The 22,882-nt window shown below is 42.7% G+C and overlaps 1 protein-coding gene across 4 annotated transcripts in view; it reads right to left on the bottom strand.

The window, feature by feature from the left end:
* The window catches only part of LOC131265717 (semaphorin-1A), a 190,569-nt gene that overhangs the window by 20,987 nt on the left and 146,700 nt on the right, over positions 1 to 22,882 (bottom strand). For all 4 annotated transcript variants that reach the window (XR_009178295.1, XR_009178296.1, XR_009178297.1 and 1 more), the window contains 3 exons: positions 8,648 to 8,756; positions 6,328 to 6,523; positions 887 to 991 (listed from right to left, as the gene is read on the bottom strand). Coding sequence is in view for 1 of the 4 variants with exons in the window: in XM_058268020.1 (XP_058124003.1) it covers positions 887 to 991; positions 6,328 to 6,523; positions 8,648 to 8,756 (410 nt within the window). In the remaining 3 variants the exon portion in view is untranslated. The remainder of the gene's footprint in view (positions 1 to 886; positions 992 to 6,327; positions 6,524 to 8,647; positions 8,757 to 22,882) is intronic.

Raw genomic sequence — 22,882 nt, 5'->3', positions numbered from 1 at the left:
CGTCGCTTGCCGATGCCGCACGACGTCGATTAATTATTCATTTTAATGCTCGACAACTATTTGCCTACCAGATGGCACTCGGTGACGGATGAGTTTCCGTGTTGGGGTTCGGGTTGGGAAGGGTTCCGTGCAGAATGTTTTCGTGGGATTAGAAGTGGCTGGAGGGAGTGGAGTGAGCCGGATGGAACGAATCCTTGCATCGGTATAATGTGAGTAGGCCTAATGCGGGCGCGTTGACAGTTTGTGCCCCTCACACACCGGATGCATTATGGGAATTAATATTTACATATTTTTACTTCACCGCTACGCCAACTGACAAACTATTTATTCACCAATAAGCGGCCTCCTCCGGGGTGCATTTTAGGTAAATTATGAAAAGCGATTCCCGTTGCGTGGGTCGGGAAAATACCGTTGGTCGTTGGAGTTGGAAAACGGTACGAGACCAAAGGGGGAGAGCGAAGGCGGCGGCAATTAGTGCGATGGAATTAGAGTGATTCCGAATGGATCAAAGTATTTGCGTGCGCTGAACCGTACCGGGGGATTATGCGGCACGGCTAAGCACGCTTATAAGCTCTACCGAAAAACACTCGCGGCGCTGCATTGTTGGTGAATTTATCGCTGAAGCGACGCGGGGCAGGGCGACATAATGCTGAGAATAATTTAATTAAAATTGTCAATAATCTGCCCGCTCGCTCCAGTTCCACGGGAAATATGCGACAGTTTTTTCATCCAATGCCCATTTGCCGAACGTTCTCTCTACATCGCACGTTCACGTTTTTTCTCTGGTAGGCAAACAGTCGAGCTTATCTGTTCAGTTCGGTGTTAACAACGGAAGGGTACTTTTTCCGAACTGTAATTTTTATAGTTTAGCTTTAGCGTTGCTTACCATTCAAACTGAGACTGTCGTACTGTTCCGTTTGTAAATGCTCTCGGTAGATGATAGGGTCGAGCCCGCTGAAGTCGGCAACTGTACCGGAGTAAAGCTCGTTATCTATAAACAGAGAAAACAACAAGTTACAACGTTATTAGTAAAGTTAAAACAATGCATCGATGCAAGTTGTCTCCCATTCCACTAAAACTTTATCAAATCCAAAGGAATATTCTATTTTACTACAATCCGTTGCCAAAAATCAATAAAATAATCTATTCAAACTGCTTTTACCCTTTATTCTTAATCTTTTTACAATAGTAGCGGATTCGTTTCCAGGTCCAATTGATGTTATAAACACTACAGCGATTTTCCAGTATTACTATTTCATGGGATGGTGTAATACACCGGAAATCGCTGTTTGAATAGTACCACTTTTTACTGTGTAGTATATAGTACCACTGAATAGAACGTTCTCTTTACAACGATAAAGTGTGACTGTTGTTATAACTGCAGCAAGAGTATAAATTGTGAAGCTAGAAATGGTACGATTGTCCAGCGTCTTTCTCTAAACGAAACACAAATCAAACTATCGCACTAAACTAAACTAAACGCTGCCAAAAACACTAAAATAAACAGGGTAATTCTAGTTTTTCTTTGTAAATTACACTGTAACAATAAACATTAATTCATTTATGCTTTACAACTAACTCGTGCCTATTACTATCATTTTTACTGATTTTCCTAGTGCACTTTTGTTTTCGCATTTCAAAATCCGCACAGATGGGGTGAATTTGGGGATACTCTTACTTTGGACATTCCTAGTGCACTTTTGTTTTCGCATTTCAAAATCCGCACAGATAGGGTGAATTTTGGTGAACTTATTTTCTTAGCTGCTAAAGGTCGCTTATTTTGTTGGTTACAGTCGCTGCCGTATATTTTTCAAATTTATATCAGTACCAAACTCATTGCTTTTTTATTACTAATTTTGCGTCATTACCTGTTTGTAGGCAGCTTTATAACATAATGTTAACTACAAACAAATAATATTCAAGTTTGAAATCATAAAAAAACAAATTTCTAAAAAGACACCAAATTGAAATCAAATGGCAAAAGCAGATGAGCACGAGACAAACACTGTTGAGTTAGAGACAAAGTACGAAGACAAAGTAATAGACGAAATCTGATTAGCCATGTCTATTATGGGTGGGTTAGATGCAAAGATAGGTGGTAACGACTGTATGCTTGATTCGAACTTCAATAAAAAATGCGACGGAAAATGTTCAAAGTTTGTCAGTAATAAATAAAAACAACAATAAATCATTCTTTTTGTCAAATTTAGCAGATGAAGTAAATCTTTGGACACTACTACCTTAAGTATTTCATGAAAGGAAGAATGTTCGAGTATTGAAAAGGAATATACTGAAGAATGTTAAAACTCAACACAAATGTAATCCGATTCGAAAACTCCCCCAAATCTATTACGTTGCCAAAAGATGCGCTACCGAGGAATATAAGCCAAAATCAGTCTAAACCGCACTCGGAAAGCTCCCTCCCTCTTCAGCCGAAGTATTCCCCATGCGCTAAACGAAGGATAATGAAATATCGTGCAAGTACGCACAATCAGCAACTCTTCTTATTAAGTTACGATACATCAGGGGAACCCTCCCCAGACATGGGTTGGGTGCTAGATGGCAGACCTGTGCATCGGTCGGTAACCGGTCGGACGTTTATTGCTTTTACGCATGAGAAAACCGCCATCAGAATGAGCCATCGAGAAGGAATCCATCAAGGTATGTTCGCGAAAACGGAAGACGCGGTGCGGGCGAGATAAATGGACTTTTTTCCGCCGAGCGAACCCGACCGAACACAGCGAACATCAAACGAAAATGTTGTGTGAGCGGATAGATTTTATTAAAGCGCCCGTTATGTGGAGCCACCGACACAAGCGTGCAAAGGCAGCTCTACCTCGCGAGTAGAGCATAAAAATAATAATAATAAAAAAAAAACATAGAACCTTTTCACGATCAGGTTTCCTCCACTGGCACCCGGTTTGGGGTTTGCGTTGATGGATAATGATCAGAAACCGATTGAACGCGCAAAAACTTCCCCACTGAAGGGACAAGAGTGTAATGCACGGTTACGGTTACGGAGCACCCTGCACAGACGGTCCTTAATCCGGTGGAAAGGTACGCGAAGCTGTGTTTTTCCCCTTCGAAAAACGAAAACACACGGGATGAAGGGATGCGGGCGTGAGATTATGTATGCGAAAGACAAGGAAAGCAAGTTCAAGTGTCGTAATTTTCAGCGTCAGGGATGATACGGTTGGGTTACCGATATTTTCCATCCCCCTCCGTGGCTTTCCTTCACCTCGAAAAACGATCCCTTCTTTATTTCAGCCACCGCACCCCGCTCGAGTGAAAGAAAATCAAAACCGTTCGGCACCGGATAATGAGATTCCTGCGGGGAAAATGGTAAACCGCCTTTCATATCGGGTATTAAAATCAGTTGAAAATGAAAAGTAAGCACAAACCTCTCAGTTTATGAAGACCTACCAAACACAGCACGAACCGAAATAAATAGAAACGCACCGCTCGACAGGCGCGTTTCCAACATTAATTCATTGCTGCGCTGCGTATCATTATTTCGCGTACGTGAATATGGTCCGTAAGTCGACAAAGAGTATGTTAAAATACAGTTATAGTGCGAGCAAAATCTGCACAAAATCCTTTCGCAAATCGGACACGTATGGAAGTAATAAATCTTTGTTTGCATTGGATGACGGCGAAAAACCAAAATCCACCAACAGACTACCTATCCTTTCGCTTGTCTCAGTTACTTTTAAATTGAACCTTCAAAAACATAAACTTGACCTCCGTGCACGAAACGGAGCATCCTTTCGCGATGGTCTCTGAGTGAGTTTGCTTTTTTTTTCCCCGCTTAGGTTTTGCCATCCATGAACACAACTCGGTGTGGATTTTCTTGCTGCAGCCGAAGCACAAAATCCTCCGCCCCAGTCGTTACACAACGGGGGAAAAATTCTAATGCCGTAACATAACGACCGAAAGCGATGAGTTTTTCATCACGTTCCGTTCGCGCGCGCGGCCGGGCTGAGTTTTGGGAAAGGAAAGTCCAATTTGGTGCCAAAAATGTATCCCCCGATCGTGCTGAAGGTTTCGTACTGCCCGCTGTTTCGGGGTTTTTACCCGAGAAAAAAACATGGCAAAGTTTGGTGTAGTGCAAAAGCAAAACAAAAACTACCCGGTAAGCACAACATTGCTGCATATGTGAACCAACCGTTGGACGCTGGTACACTTGCGATTTGAATAAAAAATGAAGAGGAAAACGTAGCGAAGATTTATATTTCCCAGCAGACAATTTTCTGTCAGCTTTTCACACACGTTTTATAAGAGGGTTCTCTTCTTAAAATCCTTTCTTTCCTCCGTTGCTAGCGATAGTACGTTTAAGCATTTTCACGCTCGAAATGGCAAGCACTTGCTTCCAGTAACACAAAACAACAAACCACCAGGCGCCCCCATCGCGTCTCTGCTGGCTTTCGGCCACAACAGCTGGTGCTCGGCAGCGGAAGGAAACCTTTGCGCCAGAAAACCTCCACGTTTCCCGAGAGCACATACTTCAGGCAGCACCAAGGCACACTGTTTGCTCAAGCCGTTCTTATTATTTTGCATCCTTATAAAAACCTCCCGGCTTTTCCGCCCGCTTCGCCTTTTCTCGTGCGTCTTTCAATCGCACATCCGGTCAGGTCATTACTCGTAAGCCAATTTATGTAGCAGTTTCCGCTACCTGACCGCTGCCACCACTGTTGCCCTAGCGACCGCCCTTGGTTTTCTCCGTTTCGAGGCGGTGTCGTTACGAAACCGTTACGTGATTTCCGGTCTGTGACTAATGAAGGAATGGTTTCACGAACAGCTGGGCCATGGTCTGTGTGGTACGGTTAACATTTCGTAGCTCTTGCTTGATGTGTTTTTCCCGCGTGTCAGTTAAACCCCATTTACAGCAAAGAGACAAAGGGAGAGAGGGAGAGAAGGTTTAAAAACGAGGCTCATTTCTCCCTACCGTTTGGTCACCCACTGGCAATTGTTGCAATCGGAGGAAAAAAAATCCTTAGTAAAAGAATGCACAAAAACACCGAAGGACATTGGTTTTACCGCGCACCGAACATTCCACCTTCCGCGCACGACAACCTCCCGGAATGGCGTCATGTAGAAACAGACAGTTTTTCCTTTCTTTTTTATGTTGCTAAACGAAAATACCTTGACAAAGCATCTTATGGGGGGGATCAAAAAGTGAACTTTTCGTAGGTTGAGGTGACGGGATAACGGGGGAGAAAAAGTGGAAAACTTTCAAGCACCGCGGACATCGTCGGTCAACCCGCGGAAAAGAACAAGCCAAGCAGGGAAGGGAATACCGTAAAGTTGTACCACGCCAGACACAGGTACACAACCGGGGGAGGGTAGGGAGGGAGGGAACGAGACATAAAAGCGAGATGCCAAAGAAAGCGCCAGTTCAAGTGGAAAAACTCCACCTCTCTTGGCCGGGCTTTCCAAACGGGGCCCTCCGAAAAGCAAACACGAGCAACAAGAACGCAGCGAGGAGACACGCTAAACAAAAATAAGATGCATGGGAAAAAGTTTGTTCTGCTCCCCTCCGTCCCTCTTCCGGCTCTGCCTCAGGTGGCAATCCTCCGTTCGCAAACGCTTTCCACTTCAATCGGTTTCGTATCGAGCGGCCACGGTCCACGGCACTCCTTGTGCGGCGAGCAGCAGTGGACACAAATTTCATGCATATTTTTCCCACAACTTTATGAATTATCCTGGTGAAAACAGGTTTCTTTCGATACGCCCTCGGTGAATTTCTCTCTCACCGGGACGGTAGGAGCGTTGGATTCTTAAGCCAACCGTTGACGACATCCATCTTTGGGAAATGTCTTGCGAGCGATCGTCCGGTGGAGATTTGCACGTGTGTGTATGTGAAAATGCAACAGGACCGGTGGTGGTGAAGCGAAGGAATGCAAGTTGTTGTTCTCTTATCCGATACCGTACGAGCTACAGGTATGTGCATTTTCCATGCCGTTAGGAGTTGGACTTCGGTGCATGCATTTTGTTCCGATGCGGAATGTTTTGAAGTATTTAAATAAATGACGAGGTTCCATTTTTCCACCACTAAACATCTATTCCGATGGGGGGAAACATCCCATTCAACATTGAACATCCAGGTCAGTAAGTTTTTTTTTTCTTTTTTGGATCGCATATTTAACCAATAGAAAGAATGTTCAAATCAAACCAGTGATCTAATGATAATACAAAAAATAAGCATAATAATATTCAATAGGCTAGACATAAATTCATAATAAAACATAAACTAAACTCGCTTTGGAAAATCCCACATTGATCGTAACAGAAGAAACAGAAACGCTTAACTATATCCCCTTCACTTACCAACAAAGACCGCCGTTGAGTTGTGGGTGGGATCGTACGGGCACATCGCCTGGCCGGGTTTCTCCTGTTCCTTGGTGTAGTTGTTGCCATTGATGGAGTACGTCCGACAGAGCGGCCGGAAGGCGTTCGTCCCGCAGCACAGCAGCGACCCCTGCGACGGAATCGCCAGCACGCGGATGTAGTTTTGGCAGAGGTCCTACGCGAACGCGACGCGGTGGGAGAGGAAATGAAAATCAAAATGAGAATGAATAATTCTGCTAAAATCACAAGCAGCTTTGTTTGCCGGGCAAAAAAAAAAAGAACGAACGAGGGATAGTTGCTAGAGCAATGGTTAATGAAAGACAAACAGAAACGCGAGCGTACCTTAACTCAGGTTGCTTTTGTGTGGCGAAATGAAATGCTGCCATTTTATTTTACGGCGGTGGTGTGCTTTTCGGTAATACGATGATTTTGTGTAGAGTGGGGCATAGCTTATCCATTTTCGGAACAGAAAAATATTGTTTCTATCTATTTCAACACAACAATATTTGATTTTGTCCTCAGCAAGCAAATTAATTGCTTTTTGGCCAATCACTTTCACAAGCGTACAGAAGCAAAAAGTTTGTTTCTAACTGGTAGCTAATAAAACATCTTAACGCCTTAGTTCCAATTAGTTTCTATAGAGAATATTATTAAAAATTGTATAGTATTGAATAGTTCACCATTGATAAGGTGTATGAGAATTTATAAAGAATATTTGTCATACATCATAACGGTTATTTCGTTCTAAAACAAATCTCAATTTAGAAATGCAAAAGCAAAATTTATCAATATTTAATTTTAAAAAATGTTTTTTGCATAATGTTTTTGAATTATCATGATTTATTTTACTAGTTGCAAACGAGTAAAGAACATGCTAGTTAATTGCTGCTTGAGATACTGAACTACCCTTCGGAACATCTCTTCCGGAATCTCATTTGCTAAAGGACTTGTTAGTACCGCACACGAAAATGAATAGAACCGTGTGATAAAATGTGTTTGAATTTTAGATTTTACGATTACACTTCGCCTTTCGAACCGCAATATAGAAGCATTACCATTTCCATTGCCGGTTTATGCTAAGCTATGCGGCCGAGTTGCCAGTTTCATCCTAATCGTTATCACGCTCGTTTCGCTCCGTTTCATTCGTCTTTCGAACGTTAAGATTGCTTTTAATTTTAATTTCCTTGAGAGCGTCAAAACGAACGAAAAAGGAGCTATCCCGCAGCACTTTCGTTGCACTGCGAGATGAACGTGGAACAGGAGCGTCGTAGGGAACGATTAGCAAATACGGTAAAGATTGTAAAAGCGTGTCCCATTCACGCGGAGCGCTTGATCTGGTGCTATGTACACCAATATCATGCAATAAGAAGTCCTGGACAAACCGGACAAAAGAGGTTTGGTAAGAAAAAAGCTTGCTTTTAATCTGTGCAGCTGTATAAATTTAATTAAGTTGAAATGCCTCGACGGACCGTTCGGACATCTATGTTACCCACCGCCACCGATTCGCTATGTATCTTGAATTAATATTTGCGCAACGTGGAGCGTGTAAGTAAACAACACGTCGAAATTACTCTAGGTCACACCCAACAGCAGCGCAACTGCCAACACCCGTCAACGGGATGAGAATATTGCGTGCTGGGCTGAAATTCGTTCCTATACCTCCTCTTCCATACGAAAAGGGAACGCTGAAAGCGGGCAAACAGGCGGGCCATCGAAGACCACTCATATTCTCCCGGGGCGAAGGACACCGACGGCAGCCCGATGAGACACTTTTTCATGATCATTACGAGTGGGTACATGTTATCAAGAGTCATTTACATAACCAAATCGTTAGCAACAACATTTAACCCTCCTCGATTGTGTCCCTCCTATCGTTTTGATGTCCGCATTTCGGTAAGAAGCGGGACAACACTCCCGTTCGATGGCTGGCTGTCCCGAGCGCAGCACACCAGACAAATAGAGTGTGAGAAAAGATAGCCCAGAAATGATGGGGAATTTCGCCAGCGAGTGAAGGTTAAATTCCACCCAGTATGTTTATGAGCGATTAGCAGAAAATTGAAAAGCCTCTGATTACGACGAACCGACCGAAGCCGCCGGTGCAGGATGGGAAGAACCCCTGGAAAAGTTATGAAATGGCCACCCGAGATAAGCGCAAATGGGCGAGCATTTTTCCTCACGACCCGCGTCGGGAGGTTTTCCTCGATACGCGCGGTGGGGGAAACCGGCCAGTAATCGGCTGTACGAAAATTTACTTATTTCGCTCGCTACTGACTCGAACGCTCGGTTTAGAGACACCTACCTCGTCCTTGCCCTTCACGATGCACATCTTGATGTCGTCGTCGGAGGAGTACCACGACAGGCGCGTCGTTTCCGACAGGTCGTAGATGCTGAGATTGTAGATGATATTTCTGCAACAAAAAAAGGGAAAATTAAAGCATTAGTTGAGTAGGACAATAAATGACACGACGGTTTGGATGACAGAGGGCTCAATTTGTTTCAACAGTTTTCTTGCCATTAAAGCGTGATATACAACAACAGTCGCTTATCATAACCATTTACATGATAATAAAAATGTTGCTTATAATGATGGTTATTTATAATATTCCAATCCCTATAACACCCAACAAACTTAAATTACACTTCATGTGGTTTTCTCTGTATTTTATAAAATTGAAAACAGCTTCAGGGAACATAAAATGGGCAGCCACTTTCCGAGATTTTCCATAATATTATGCAATAAGCTAGAATATTATCAGATGACAAAAGCTTGGGCATTTCCACCATGGAAAACTGTTTGCAAATAAAAAAAAAAAGATTTCACGCCACAAGTACCCATTCTTCAAGGTGTCTCGTTTGCGACCGTTCAAGTTAAAAAGCAATTTTCTCTCCTCGTTAGGCTATATTATTTTTCCTCACCTCTCACACACACATACATACACAAACGCACACACTTCAACTGGGCTGTGCAGAAGAAAAAGTGAAGGAAAAGTGCAAGCCAGTTTACAACACAATGGGTAATATGGAAAATATCCCAGCGCTCGAGTGCTTCCGAGAGAGTGTCCGAGGGTGGTCGACGTCGGGGCCAACGGGAAACGCTGGGTGCAGCAGGCGAACGCAAAGGCAGTATAGCTTGCGGCGGTGATTTACCCTGCGTTTGTTGTGTGATTTTCAACACCTGTCAGCGAAGGATGTGGCTTTGATTTCCACGCCGCGTTGAGGGTGTAAAAGTGTGGTTGAAAAATAAACGATAACGGAAAGGAAAACTACTAACGCTACAATTGAAGGTTCTTCGGAGCCACTTTTTCCGGCGTGTTGAGGTGCAGACAGCGTACGAAATTAGCAATCTACATCGGACAACGAATTTTTCTTCGTTGAAAGCTCAATCAAAATTCTTTAGCAGCTATCGTATAAAATTTGCAATGAAAAAATATGAATAGAAAATACGTGTAGCATTCTGCCAAACAAAAGCGTGAAATATGAATTTAATTTATATGTGCAATTAAATAACATTTCGTACTACTACAATCACTAAATATAAAATATTTTGATATTGGTTATACTTTATAAAATGGGTAAAATCACTATAACGGCAGTTATATCGGTAATGATAGAGCCAATTTATCAAACAACTTATGGCAGTAGGAAGAGTATTAGAGTAAGATAAATGAAATCAGATGACAACTTTTGATGGAATGCAAACATTCTACACGTCAATATTCCAAGAACTACAATAGCTATTTTAGATAAGTTCTCAAATTTCCATTTGCCACCTAAAAGCCTCTGTTCACTAAAATTTAGCAGACACGCATGGCAAATGAGAAAATTGCGAAGAAGCCTTCCGTATTCGCATGGTACCTCTAAGCATCAGTCCATTATCTGGCAAAGCCATCACACTAATGTCACATTTCGTTCGGCTGCCACATTTGCGCCGAAAAGCCATCGCGCCTTGCGTGAGACCAGCGCAACGCCGGTTTTCCTTCGTGGAAGAGGCTGGTGTACGGCAACGGCAACGATGATGTCCTCGAGCACTACTAAAACATTCCCCACAGACAGCAATTAGGTCTCGTCATAAATTACGTTCATATTCATTACATCAATTTGTAACTGCCATCAGCATCATCTTCCATCGGCAGTCAGCGTTCTCCGGCGAGAGATGACGATGACGACGATGACGATAACGATGAGGGAATGCTGGAGTCAAAAAATTCAAGCCCATCCTCCGGGAAGCAGCCCGAGCTTCTTCGCAACGTGCCGCAACGAATCGCTCGCACTGGAATCGTGAGTTTTGGGACGACGAGGTTCTTCCTTCCAACCGACAACCCGCCGCCATGTCGCATGTCGCTCAATTTAAATTAGTTATCATCCGAAAAGAATACGCACCACATTTCATGTGGTTATGTCGAGCTGCTCCAGATCCCCGCAGTGCGCGCGTGTGTGTGTGTGTGTGTTTGGGGAACAAAGAACATATGTCAGGCGACTTACCGCCTGCTGGAGGACGACGCCGATGGCTACCAACTGGTGCGTGTAGAATGTTTCGAATTAATATGGTTATATGGTCTGAAGACAAGACAATGCTGAATTATGAGGATGTAAAACCACTGCCTGGAGTGGTGGTTACGCGAAATACCATTTCATTTCATTCTATTGTGAGCCGCGTTTTAATGATTTGTAAAGTAATTCGCATGCATTAATTTGGTGCACTCGACCAGCCGTTTATTCTACTCATATGACGATAATTAACGCCTGACCAAACGGGTGGCGTTCAAGCGTGTTCTTTAAAACCATGGCACCCATTGGACGCATGCATTCCAACGCCAATCAAGTGTCGGCTCGGTTCGGTCACGGTAGGGTTGCTTGAGGGTGTTTCCAGTTTTACAATTGATGTTAATTTATGATACCACGCCTGAGCATGGTGCAGACACGCAGGCAGAGAAAAACATACGAACAAACACACATGCATGATTCCAACAATGTCACCGGGCGTTGTTGACTTTTCACACAACCCCATAAAGAGTCGCCACCGCTCGGAAGTATGGGCGTGAATGCGGGCGACCCGGTGGAGCGGCTCCTGCAAGCCATAAATCAATAAACAAATATGTTCTGCACATGTTTGCGCATGCATTTCGCTAACCTCCGGCGGCTCGGGGGCTTTGTGGATTAATGATGAGCTCTTCATCGGTCAGGCGCCCGTCGTTTTTTATGCCATTTTGTAGGAAGTGTCACCGCGAGTGAGAAGATACAGAGAACGGAACATAAGGCGTCCAACGTGGCAGATTTTGACTGAAATAAGGGGTTTGAAATAATCACCAGCCCTTCACATTAATATAAGAATACACTTAATTATATAGCAGTAGGCTATCGTTATTATAAAAATGCATAAAAGAATAGCCTTTGCTCGGGTTTTAGAAAAACGCAGGTTGAGTAAATTATATAGTCAAATGTTTTCAAAAATTGTAGAAGTTAGTGTTAATGGTGATGTAAAATTATTAAAGTATAACACCACCGTTTGGGTGAACAAATTCTATGTTTTGCTTTAAACTTTTACTGATCAACTGAGATCAATCTATTTTGTATGGAATGTACAGTAATAGATCGAACGAGCTTTCCAAACTCCATTATTTATTACGGGATAATTACCTAGTAAACCTAACAATTGCCTAACATTTATCTCTTGAAGTGGGACCAAATAACACTTGCTCCGAGCTCACAATTCATTTGAGATATTTTTTCATTTGAAACCTCATTAGATTTATTTCTATTTACTAAAAATCAAATCCCATTGATTGCACTGAAACTAGCAAACAAAGTGTTCGCAAGAAACCCTTACGTCGACACTCTCGCACGTACTAAGCGCACCCTGACAAGCAAGCTATGGCAGGCTACCGACCCAGGCTACATAATGGGTATTCTTGCAAGCAACGGGGAAAATAAAGCGGCAAAAATGTCATAAAGTGTTTTCCCTCACGACGAGGACGACGACGCCGACGACGACCGCACCCAACGTAACGACCGGTAATCATTTTTCATTCTATTTTCAGTGGCACATTTCATGAGTAAAAAGCAAACTAATTTATCACACTGAATTACCACCATAGGGCGCTTTAATACCGGTACCAGCATCAACAGTAGCGAGCCAGAGGGATTTCCTTTGCGAGAAAAGGGGAACGGGAACCAGCGCAAGGGAACCACTTGCTGTGTGTGTGTGTGTGAGTCTGTATGCTTTCATTTGACTTTTCTTCCGCCCATTGCAAGGCGGAGGTCTAGGTCTAGCATTTTCATCAACCACGAAGAAGCAAGCACACCCAAATGCACACAAACAATGTTGGGTGTGCGCTCGGCTGAGGAACCTAGCCATGCACTCTTTTCGGAAAACGCCTCCCCTTTCCCACGCCCTTATGCAACCGAGCTCTGCTTTGCCCCGGTGCGTCGGTTCTAGGTCGCAAGGATGGCTTACTTCGTGTGCATGACTTTTCTGACGGTTGTGCTGCCAGAACGCATCAGAGCCACGGTCGCTCACGTCGGTAAATAATCAATCACTTCACTTCAACAGTAAACCCCTCATGGGAGGCGGCCAACCGGAAGGTAGGCACCGGAACGCGATGGAAAACGCTCCCAGCGGACCCCAATCCTCGCGCACCCAACCCGTCGATGGTGCATCTGGGGCCTTCGCTTTCCAAGCTCCTTGCGAATGGTTCCTGCCCCAAGGCGGGCAACAAGTTTTCCGAACAAGAGTACATCGAGAGCCGACGAACACGTGCGACCGTAGTTAAGTTCTCGATGACGATGACGTTACAGCTGGCTCGCATCTCTCGCTGCTCGGCTGACGTACAGTTGATGGTTAGCATTAACAGGTGCAGAATGTATGCTGCCAGTGTGCAAAAATGTACCGATATCAATTATGCACCGAGGTGGAAAAGATTTCGAGCCAACCAGCTATGTAGGAGGGGCAATTAAACGAACAATTTAGGTCGTACTACCATCGAACTTTGGTGTAAATTATTTTGCCATAAATAAGCTGTCAGTTAGCGTAGGAAACATGAACTCTAATGTAGAGCTTTCTGATATGCTTAATTGAAATTAAATTATTGATCGAACACGTGAGCTCTACAAGGCTCGTTTATTCAATTTATGTTTCCTGGAATGGAGTATTCATTGCACATGATTGATGGTACAAAAAGTGAATATATCGAAAATATTGAAAGAACCTGCCAATTAACTGATTTATTTGACCGCTGATATCAAGGTTCACAAATTTGTTACATAGATAAATCAGGATTACTTTTTTCCAGTTATCGCTTGCCAAGTATTTCTGGGCATTATTATGTTTATGTCATTTATTTGTAATCTGTTACTGCTAAAGCATAATTCAATGCTTTTTAGGTAAAAGTATAAGTAAAGGCCATTACGACCAGTGTACAACAGATGCAAAATTTTAGAAAACAGATCCAAACAAACGATTCCCGTTATCGCCGCCCGGCTGATACGAAAAATGTAAAAACCAGACTTACCATAAATAACTTTTGTTTTGAAAAAGCAAATTATTTGAACGTAAAGTTTTATTCAAACAACTCCTAACAAATGAAATTTATAAAAATCAACTCTTCATGTTTCATTTTATAGATTTTAATTCTACTTCAAGTCAGAACTGCATGCTAAAAATTTTTTGAAATTGTAAAATAGAGATAAACTGCTTAAGAAAAGTTGTTGCAATATTTTCTGGAAAAATGTAGATAAATTAACTTGCAATTAATACTAGTACCAAGTGGTTCACGCTAGGGAAGTAAGTTTCAGAACGGCTTCTGCCACTGTAATTATATCTTTCAGAGTGTTAGCAACTCTACGAACTAGTACATGTCTGTCAGAAACTTGATGAAATTAGTTACCGGTGCTGCAATACGCAAAACAAGTTGCCTCAAGGAGTGTTGGCATCAAGTGGCGCGCGTATCAGCAGCGGAAACGTTCGTGTAGTCTCTGTTAAACAACCTCACTCTCGTACGTTGTATATCCTTTGTGCAATAACTTCTAAACTTTGCCCACTTGACGGTCTAGATGTACGCTCGTTGTGCGTCGTCGTGTAGGAAGCAGTTGCTCCCGTGGCATAAAGTACATGTTCCCAGCAAACTACCAACAGCGATTGGTCCATCGTGCGACCAAGCTCCGTTTCCAAACGATGCAAGGATGATGCAATAAAAGTGCATCATAAGGATTTTTATGGCCGCTCGACTTCGTGTTCCGCCGGTGCAGCGACGTTGGTCGCATTTCGCATTCGCTTTCATCTCGCGCGTAAGCCGCTCATCTTCGTGGAACGTTATTTTTAATGTCAGCCATCCTCCCGCGAGGGGCGAGGCTTTATTGCCAGAGCGTTCCACGCCGAAGGCCTGGCCCGGGGGTGATTCGTTTTTATCGTGTCATTTTCGTCTCGGTTGGGTGCGATTTACTTTCGCCAGCATTCCCTTCGGTCGACCCTACCCACTGTAGGCGTTATCGTCGGCAGTGTGATCGTTTCACTCGCTCGGAAACGCATTCCATCACCAGGACCGACATCACATCGGACCGCATGTTTTGCAGCATTCTCCTCCACAATATGGCTCCGGTCGGTTGATGGGCGCAATACTTTGTGGCTGGCGAAGCGCTGCTACTGAAGATGGCTTTTAAAGAAATTATAGCGAAACCGGTTCACAACCGGAATCGTTTCTGGGAATCGCCGCCAGCGAGCGACCGATAACAAGTTAACCCGATGGAGGCGCCCAGTGGTTGACTGTGGGAAAAGTCACGCCAGAGTTGAAAAACGAAGGCGAACAAAATGTTTCAACACATTTTTTTCCAACCCTTTCGCCCCCAAACGCAGTTGCCACAACTCCATGCGTGTGGGTGTTTTTCTCCGAAAACCCAATCCTCTCCTCCCGACCGACTTTTGGCGGGCCAAAAACCAAACCACTTTTCCCAAAAGCTGTCGAAAACGCTGGCAAAAACATTCACACCCCGGAAAGACTTTTGGCCGGAAAACTTTTAATTATCCTTCACACTGCAGCTGGGTCGCACGGTCTTCGGGTGGGGGAAGGGGTTCTTCGAGACGGAGGTGTCATTTTTACGCGCCGCACCAAACTTTACCAAAGCTCTCCCCCCCGCCGTGAGAGGGCAACCAGGGGACAGTTGGAGAAAGGTTATCCTTTTCCTTTTTTTGGTTTGATGTCAAGACTCTTACTGTTGAGCTTTCACTTCTCACTTCGCCTTTTCTTTCCCGACGGCCGCAGCAAATCCTTTACGCGTGGGCTTAAGGATAAAGACGCCACCCGAACACACAGTCAGACATGCTCCTTTGGAACATGACGCGGTGGAAAGTTCCATCGGCTAACGATTCAGCGTGGGTGGGGTTTTGGAACAGTGGAGCTTTTCCCGACACGGTCCGCGCAGGGTAATTTATGGCACCGTTCATTTAATTAACATAAGATGAAAGCGTATAAATCACGGGACAATAAATTACACTTTGCCCGGCGAACGCCCGGGAAACATGTCCAAACTTGTGAAGGAAGGAGGAAGGCCCGGGGATAGTCGGAAGCCGGCATAAATTGGCGATGACCAACCGGCGACGCCACTACCGGGAAAAAGGGGAGAACCTTTCGTAGTGATACGCAACTTTATTTCTTCGCCCAGTCGATCGGCCCCTGCTTGTTATTATGAACCCCGTCGTCCTCGGGAGGCCTGCAACACATTTTGACGCGTTCATCGCGGTCGGTGGCTCCCGAAGGGAACGGGAAATCCCAAGCCATAGTTAATGGAACGTGATTTTCATCCCGTTTCGTGGCGGAAACTCTCAAGCAGCGCAGGGGGAGGTTGTTTCGTGCGGATGAGCAATTTTTGCGTGCGCTGTTAGTTAGTTTTGCACCGCTAATGATTTTGTGTAATCGCGCAAAAGTTAGTCTCGTGGAAGAGGTCGAGATTGTTTGTAATGAGCTGAGAGTGAGCCAAACGAAAACTCACACAGCCTGCCGCTCTACTCAACCCACTGAGGGGTTGGCAAATGAAAAACAAACGCACCGTGAATGTGAACCATTCCAGGCGGAAAGGGCCGTTCTTAACGTTCATGGAGAAAAAGTTTTACCTTTTCGGTATGAGATTACATTTTAAGTCTAAGATGTTCTAATTGGCACACAGGAGTTTTTAAAGATATAATTGGAAAACTTTGTGAAAATATTCTAAAATAGACAATCGTTTTTTAACCAAGCTTTAATATTCTAACAACCGTATGTTAATTTAAAGTACAGTATGCGATATTTAAATCAAACTAAAACATTACACTTACGACGTAAGCTTATTCTCCAAATGTTTTTATTAAATTAACTTGTGCTCTCAATATCTTCTTCTTCTTGGCGTAACGATCTCTTGGTCATGCCTGCCCGTTAAGAGCTTACGAGACTTGTTTCCCTGTTGTACGTGGATAGTCAGTCCTCTCGTACTGGGGAGGGTCCGGTCTCGGTTGGGATTCGAACCCACGCCGTCGCTCTCAATATACATTTCGTAAAATATAATGACAAAAAAGAAGTAATCGATAGTACTGACTTTATTCTGAAGAACAGAAAAAACATTCATTTAAAAAAATCCTAATCAGTCCAGAAAACACCACGTTGCATTTGTTAATCCAATGAACCCTTTTGAAACACCCGCTTTTTTACGTTACAATCTTTGTTGTAGAACGCCACGCTTCACCTACTACCCGAGTTATTAAGCAGTTATTAAATTTATCGCCAAAGTTTCCCGCTACAATCCAATTTTCTGGCATTCCCTTAGTGAAGCCGTCAATCACCGATTCCGGCACCGATGCCCTCTCAAACAGACCGATTTTACAGACCTTCATCCTTAGGAACGGACTCGTTTTGCATTCCGCCATGAGTTTTTTTCTTTTCTTTTAAAATGAAGATATAAACAGCACAAATTAATTAGTAACCGAACAAAGTTAAGACGGACGGAAAGCGGAAAAGCATGGCCTACGCCCCGCTGACCGGAAGGAACCCCGACCGAAGGATTCTTACCGGTACGAGACTTTGGGCCTTTCGAAAAAGGGTTTTCCCTTCATTTGCGCTCCGGTTTAATTGAGATTTCTATGGTTTGCCTTTCATTTTCGTCTTAAATCTATGCTTCCGTTTTTTGAATGGAAAATTTCTTTTCTATCCAGGAAAAAAATTGGGTCGAAATTACATTGATGGGATACTTTGAAATGAAGCTTTCAGATGGTTACTAGAGTGGATGTTTTGGGAATTCCTAGGATGCCTTTAACGCGTCGAAACAGAAATTGTAACCCTACTTAACGAGGCATTTGCGTTTGGATTTGAATGATCCGACCGTGAATCATTCGCTAAACTTACCAAATAATATCGGTTGAAGGTGCATGATAAATTTCATGATTTGAAAAAGATTAATTCACCTAAAAAGGTAATAGAATACGAACTAATTTCGAACTATTTAATGATTGTCAAATATTGTTAATGAATTAATGAATTAATTATAACCATGTTGTTTACAATATCTTATTTTGTGTGAATGATTTTATTAAATAGTAGTAGTAGTATATGGTTTATTTTTGAATTAATATGTTGGTGATTTACATCATTTTTAATACAGTTGTACCGGGTTCACTTTTTGTTTTCCACGTTGAATTTGAATATTTTTTGGCATTGCCATTTTGAAATTGATAATAATTGAACTAAGTAACGCGGGAAAAAATTAGGAAAAAAACCCTCAGACAAAAGAAAAAAAAAATTATAATATTTAACTTAACCTAAATCTTAACCTAGTCTAACTTATTTACTTATCTCCTATGCAGAACAAGTTGATTTATAAAGTACATGCTACTCATTTCACACTTGTTATAATAGTTGCAGTTCAGATTTTCTAGGAAATCACTTATCATAGGTAAATTAGTTCTTTCATGTAATGACCGTGTGCTGTACCATGGTGGCAGATTGAGAATTATTTTGAGAATCTTGTTCTGTTTTGTTTGTAGTTTCTTAATGAAAGTTCGTGCGCAATTATTCCAAACTGGAAAAGCGTAACTAATAATGGGACGAAAGCATGTTTTGTAAAGCAGAATTTTGTTTTTCTGATTTAGTTTCGAACTCCTGTTTATAAAGGGATAAAGTACTTTTATCAGTTTATCTATCCTATTTATAGTGTTGATAATTTGAGTTTTAAACGTTATCTGTTTCTCGAAGTTCATCCCAAGATATTTTATGTCATTTTTCCATTCTATTGAGTCGGAATCTATTTTTAAATTACTTTGAGGTAATTTTCTTCTGCATCTATTTCTGGTGAAATAAATGGCTTCAGATTTTGAACTATTGGTTTTGAGTTAATGATTTTATTAAATCGAACATCTCTATGTTTGTTAAACCAGTTGAAATAAGATCCCCATTACATTCTTAATGTGTTTGATTAAGAGATCAAAACCATGTACTTATTATTTAATCAACATATCTTTACAGAAAACTTTGGTTGTTTTTCTTCAAAACAAGAACATAACTGACTAATATAGCTAAAAAAGGCGATTTTCCCACAAGCTATTTGTTTTCAGCGTGTTTATTAATTTTCCTTGCAAAACAAAATTTTACGCTTGTCATCGAAAGCTCTACGTTAAAGCTCTATAACGATACAACCCCTGCGTTTCCACTAGCCGACCAACCGTAACAACCCGTGTAGACAAGGACACACATACACAAACACACGTCCATTAAATGATTAATATTCCGTAAGCAAATTAAAGTCTGATTCCAATGTGTCAAAGTCCTCCAGGGACCGGGTTATTTGATCAATAATTTAGCAGAATTATGTATGGACGTCTGATTCGGCTCTGTGTAGTCGAGAGGTTCTAGACCGAGACGGTAGGGGCGGGTAGGGGCGAAACGCGCGATAACTCGGAGGCCGAAACGGAACCGACTGCGGAAGGGACACCCAGGACATTCGCCATATCGATTTTCCCGTGACGTGTTCGGTGCCGAGTGCAGTTCAGGCCCAAGCCCGGCATATGTGCGTTGAATCGTTGATTATGATCGACGAGGAGGCCAATCACCAGAGAACACAAGTGCATGTGCATTGCTGATGAATGCGCCGGCTTGCAACCGTGCAACCGTGTCGAGTGAGCATGCAGTCGCGCAAAATGCAAATGGATTTCACTGTTCGCTTTCGCCGGAAGTGGCATTAAAATCTAATGATACACATTCCGACACCGTGCCGGCTCCGCGTAGGGTCGTGGTGTTTCGGTGAATTAACTTTTGAACGATGTATAGATGCTAGCTAAAATTAGCCGCGACACTAGCAACATGATATTTACACCAAACTAATGAACATGAACACCAACGATACTTTTAGGAACAATACTTTTAGGAAGCTCTACGATTTTTCAAGATGAACATCCACAATGCCTATCTGAATGATTTTTTGAAGCTTATATAAATCTTCTTACTTATGAGTTTGAATTTTCTTAAAATAGTCCGGCCATATTTTTTGAGTTTCAGTTCATTTTGTTTAAAATAAATCATACTATTATTGACATCGAAGTGAAAATAACACTGATACTGCGAAATATATTGTTCAATTATTTAGCTGTATTATTTTACGGTTTTGCTAGAAAATTCAGAGATATTCCCCGAGGGCTTCCACGAAAATCAGACCAAACAATAGTGCGCTTGCAAACCACTATGCACATTGTTCCGCAGATACGGGCCATTCCCTATTAGTCCCTCAAGCTAGGGCACACCTTTGTGGTGCAAATGCGGAATGAAAATGTGCGTGCGTAATTTAATAGGTTCCGGCAACTTGCGCCGGCTGGCCTAGCAGTTCGGTTCGGAACCGTTTGTTTAGCCGAACGAAATGGGGATTTGATTACAGGCACAGTAATGGGAAATTAATTTTAATGTCCGGTTAAGGGGGTTGGACTTTTCTATTTTACTTTGCTATGGCTTTATCGAGCTGTTTGCTAAAGCAACAGCAAAAGGTACCAAACGATAAGCAAAGAAGCTGAAACTGAATGAGGAAAATTATGGTGACAAGGATCACTCGCAACCCTGTTGAAGTAATATTATATTTTTGCGACATTAATTTATAACAAAAATATTGTACAGTGGACGCTACCTATTGCTTATATGGCAAAACTTGTTTTTCACGTCGAACCAAATATTTTTAAAAGGAAGAAGGCAACTATAAAATGAAATATAAGTAAAACTGCTGAATTTTCACTCATGCCTCATGTAACGTCTTTAATAGACGCAAACTGAAATATAGCACCGTAACCTGGCTTTCAACAAATTCATAAATGACCTTAAATCTAACCTTCAGCCTTTAATGGTAGGTATTTAATAATATTCCACAAATGGATATGAAGTATCTTTTATGCTCAAAACATCCCTCGCGACCAACAAAAAATAAGAGAGAGAGAGAGAGCGTGGAAAAGTATTGATTTTCCTCCACAAACTACCTTCCACAATCCCCAGTTCAGTGCCATAATGTAATCGATAAACTCGATACCTTCCGGGTGGAAGTGATCACCGCAAGCCCATCCATTTCGTCCTTGCTCGTGTCGTTAGGGATGGTATCATTCAAAATGTACGCTACTGGCAGTTTGGGGAAGTGGAGGCCACCATTTCCTCCGTCGTAGTACATTTGTGTATGTGCACACACTGCTTAAAAATTTATCCTTGCACTCGAGCATCGAAAAGAAGAAGGATAAATACAAAAAAACGAGAACGACCGTTGTAGGACCCGCAAGGATGGGCGGGCGGATGCGTGTTGTGCGTGGAAAATCCCCCAACAGCTTACGTAATCGCCCCTGGCGTTTTTTTTCGGATTCTTCTCAGGCAATGCGAGCTGCCGCTTTTTACCTACGACATAAGGCTAGAAGGATATACATCCAGAATGTTCCTCTCGATGGAGCCATGTTTTCTTAACCATGTGACTTTTTTCTTTCTCTATTTGCTTTCAGTTTTTCCCTATCTGCGACAAGTCCCTCCAGCTGCAAAACGTTGTACTCGCAAATAATGCAATGCACGAGGTCAAAAGGAAAAAAATGGCCACATCGTGCTCGAGCAGGCCGGAGTGCCTATATCCGCCGATAAAAAGCTTTATCTTACGGTGGCACACATGATTTAACTTTCGGCAGCAGCGTAAAGCACACGATACTGCGGCTGAAATTGAGAGCGATAAGTGCCGGACAGTGTGAAACGCAAGGATAAACGAAGGACTGGCGGTGGATGATATCCAATCTGAGATATTCCAAACCCACAGCTGGCGCAGAAGGATGAAACGAACGAACGATGGCCGAAATTTTGGTCGCTCCAATCAATGTACTGTAATAAATGATAGGAAGGAACGTTGCTGGATAGGATACAACACAAAGACACACAGCGGACGAAGCGGCACACAGGTTGGAGAAACATTGCAATTGATTCGCTTTCAGGTGTTTCGGGAGGACACTGAACGAACTAGGGTTGGGAAATGGGATTCGGGTTGTTGGACTCGATTGGTAGTTGGAGCGATCCAGATGTGATACAAGTCCGGGATCCTTAGTGTCCAGTTTTGAAATGGGGGTCAATGTCTAGAATCAAGGTTCAGCTTCTTTTGGATTCAGATCCAGAATCAGAAATCATGTTATTTGAGATTTGGACATTGGGTTTGGGATCCAACGGTTTCGGATCGGATCGGCTTGATTGAGTCCCAGGTGAGATCCGATTTTCTCATCACTAAAACACGAACACCAAATTCTGTTCAGGAATGGATTCGACGAATATGCTGCGGCATAGGAATCAACGCCACACACGGACGTCCTCTTATGTAGCAACGTGCAGTAGCATCGAGGAACGTTCAGTAATGTAGCCAATTAAACTAGGATTAAACCTAAATCACGCCCTCGACCGGACTCAAGACACGAGTACGGCAGCATAAATTATTGGATTTTGGAGCTAGCAGCTGGGGAAGCGACGGAACGGGGCGATTGTGTGCCATATTGATGATTTTATGATACCACCACCACTGCACCTACCAACGCTTCCTCCATAACGATGTGCTTTGGAAGTATGTACGAACAAAAGTTAGGTTATGAAAAAGCGCGCAGCTGCGTTCACTGCTTTTCATCCATCCGATAAGTGAAGCCTAAACTTCCCGAAAGTTAACCTTATTTGCTTGCCTGTTCGGCCTGAGTCGATAATTACAAATAATTCAACAGCATTTAACGAGGAAAGTTTTCCATTTTCTTGCCGTAGCATATTTTTCCCCTTTCCCAGGATACATCGCGGACGTCGTGGAAGGTATATGAGTATTATACGGGGACAAGCTTGCCGGTGAGAAAATTGCTTTGCTTTGCTTAATGCTGCGTTCCTGGGAACTTTGCAAATACACTTATACTTTTCGCCGACTTAGTTGAGTTAAACCCATCGTATGAGATTTTGTTTGGGTTTTTTCAGGTATAGAAAAAAGCTATTTAACATCTTATAAAAGTTACAACCAATACATGCAATAAATAGCGCAAGCCGTTTATTTAAATTGTTTC

The sequence above is a fragment of the Anopheles coustani genome, chromosome 2 (genome assembly GCF_943734705.1).
Source record: "Anopheles coustani chromosome 2, idAnoCousDA_361_x.2, whole genome shotgun sequence".
Taxonomy (NCBI): Eukaryota; Metazoa; Arthropoda; class Insecta; order Diptera; family Culicidae; genus Anopheles; species Anopheles coustani.
This window is presented reverse-complemented; position numbering and strand designations above follow the sequence as displayed.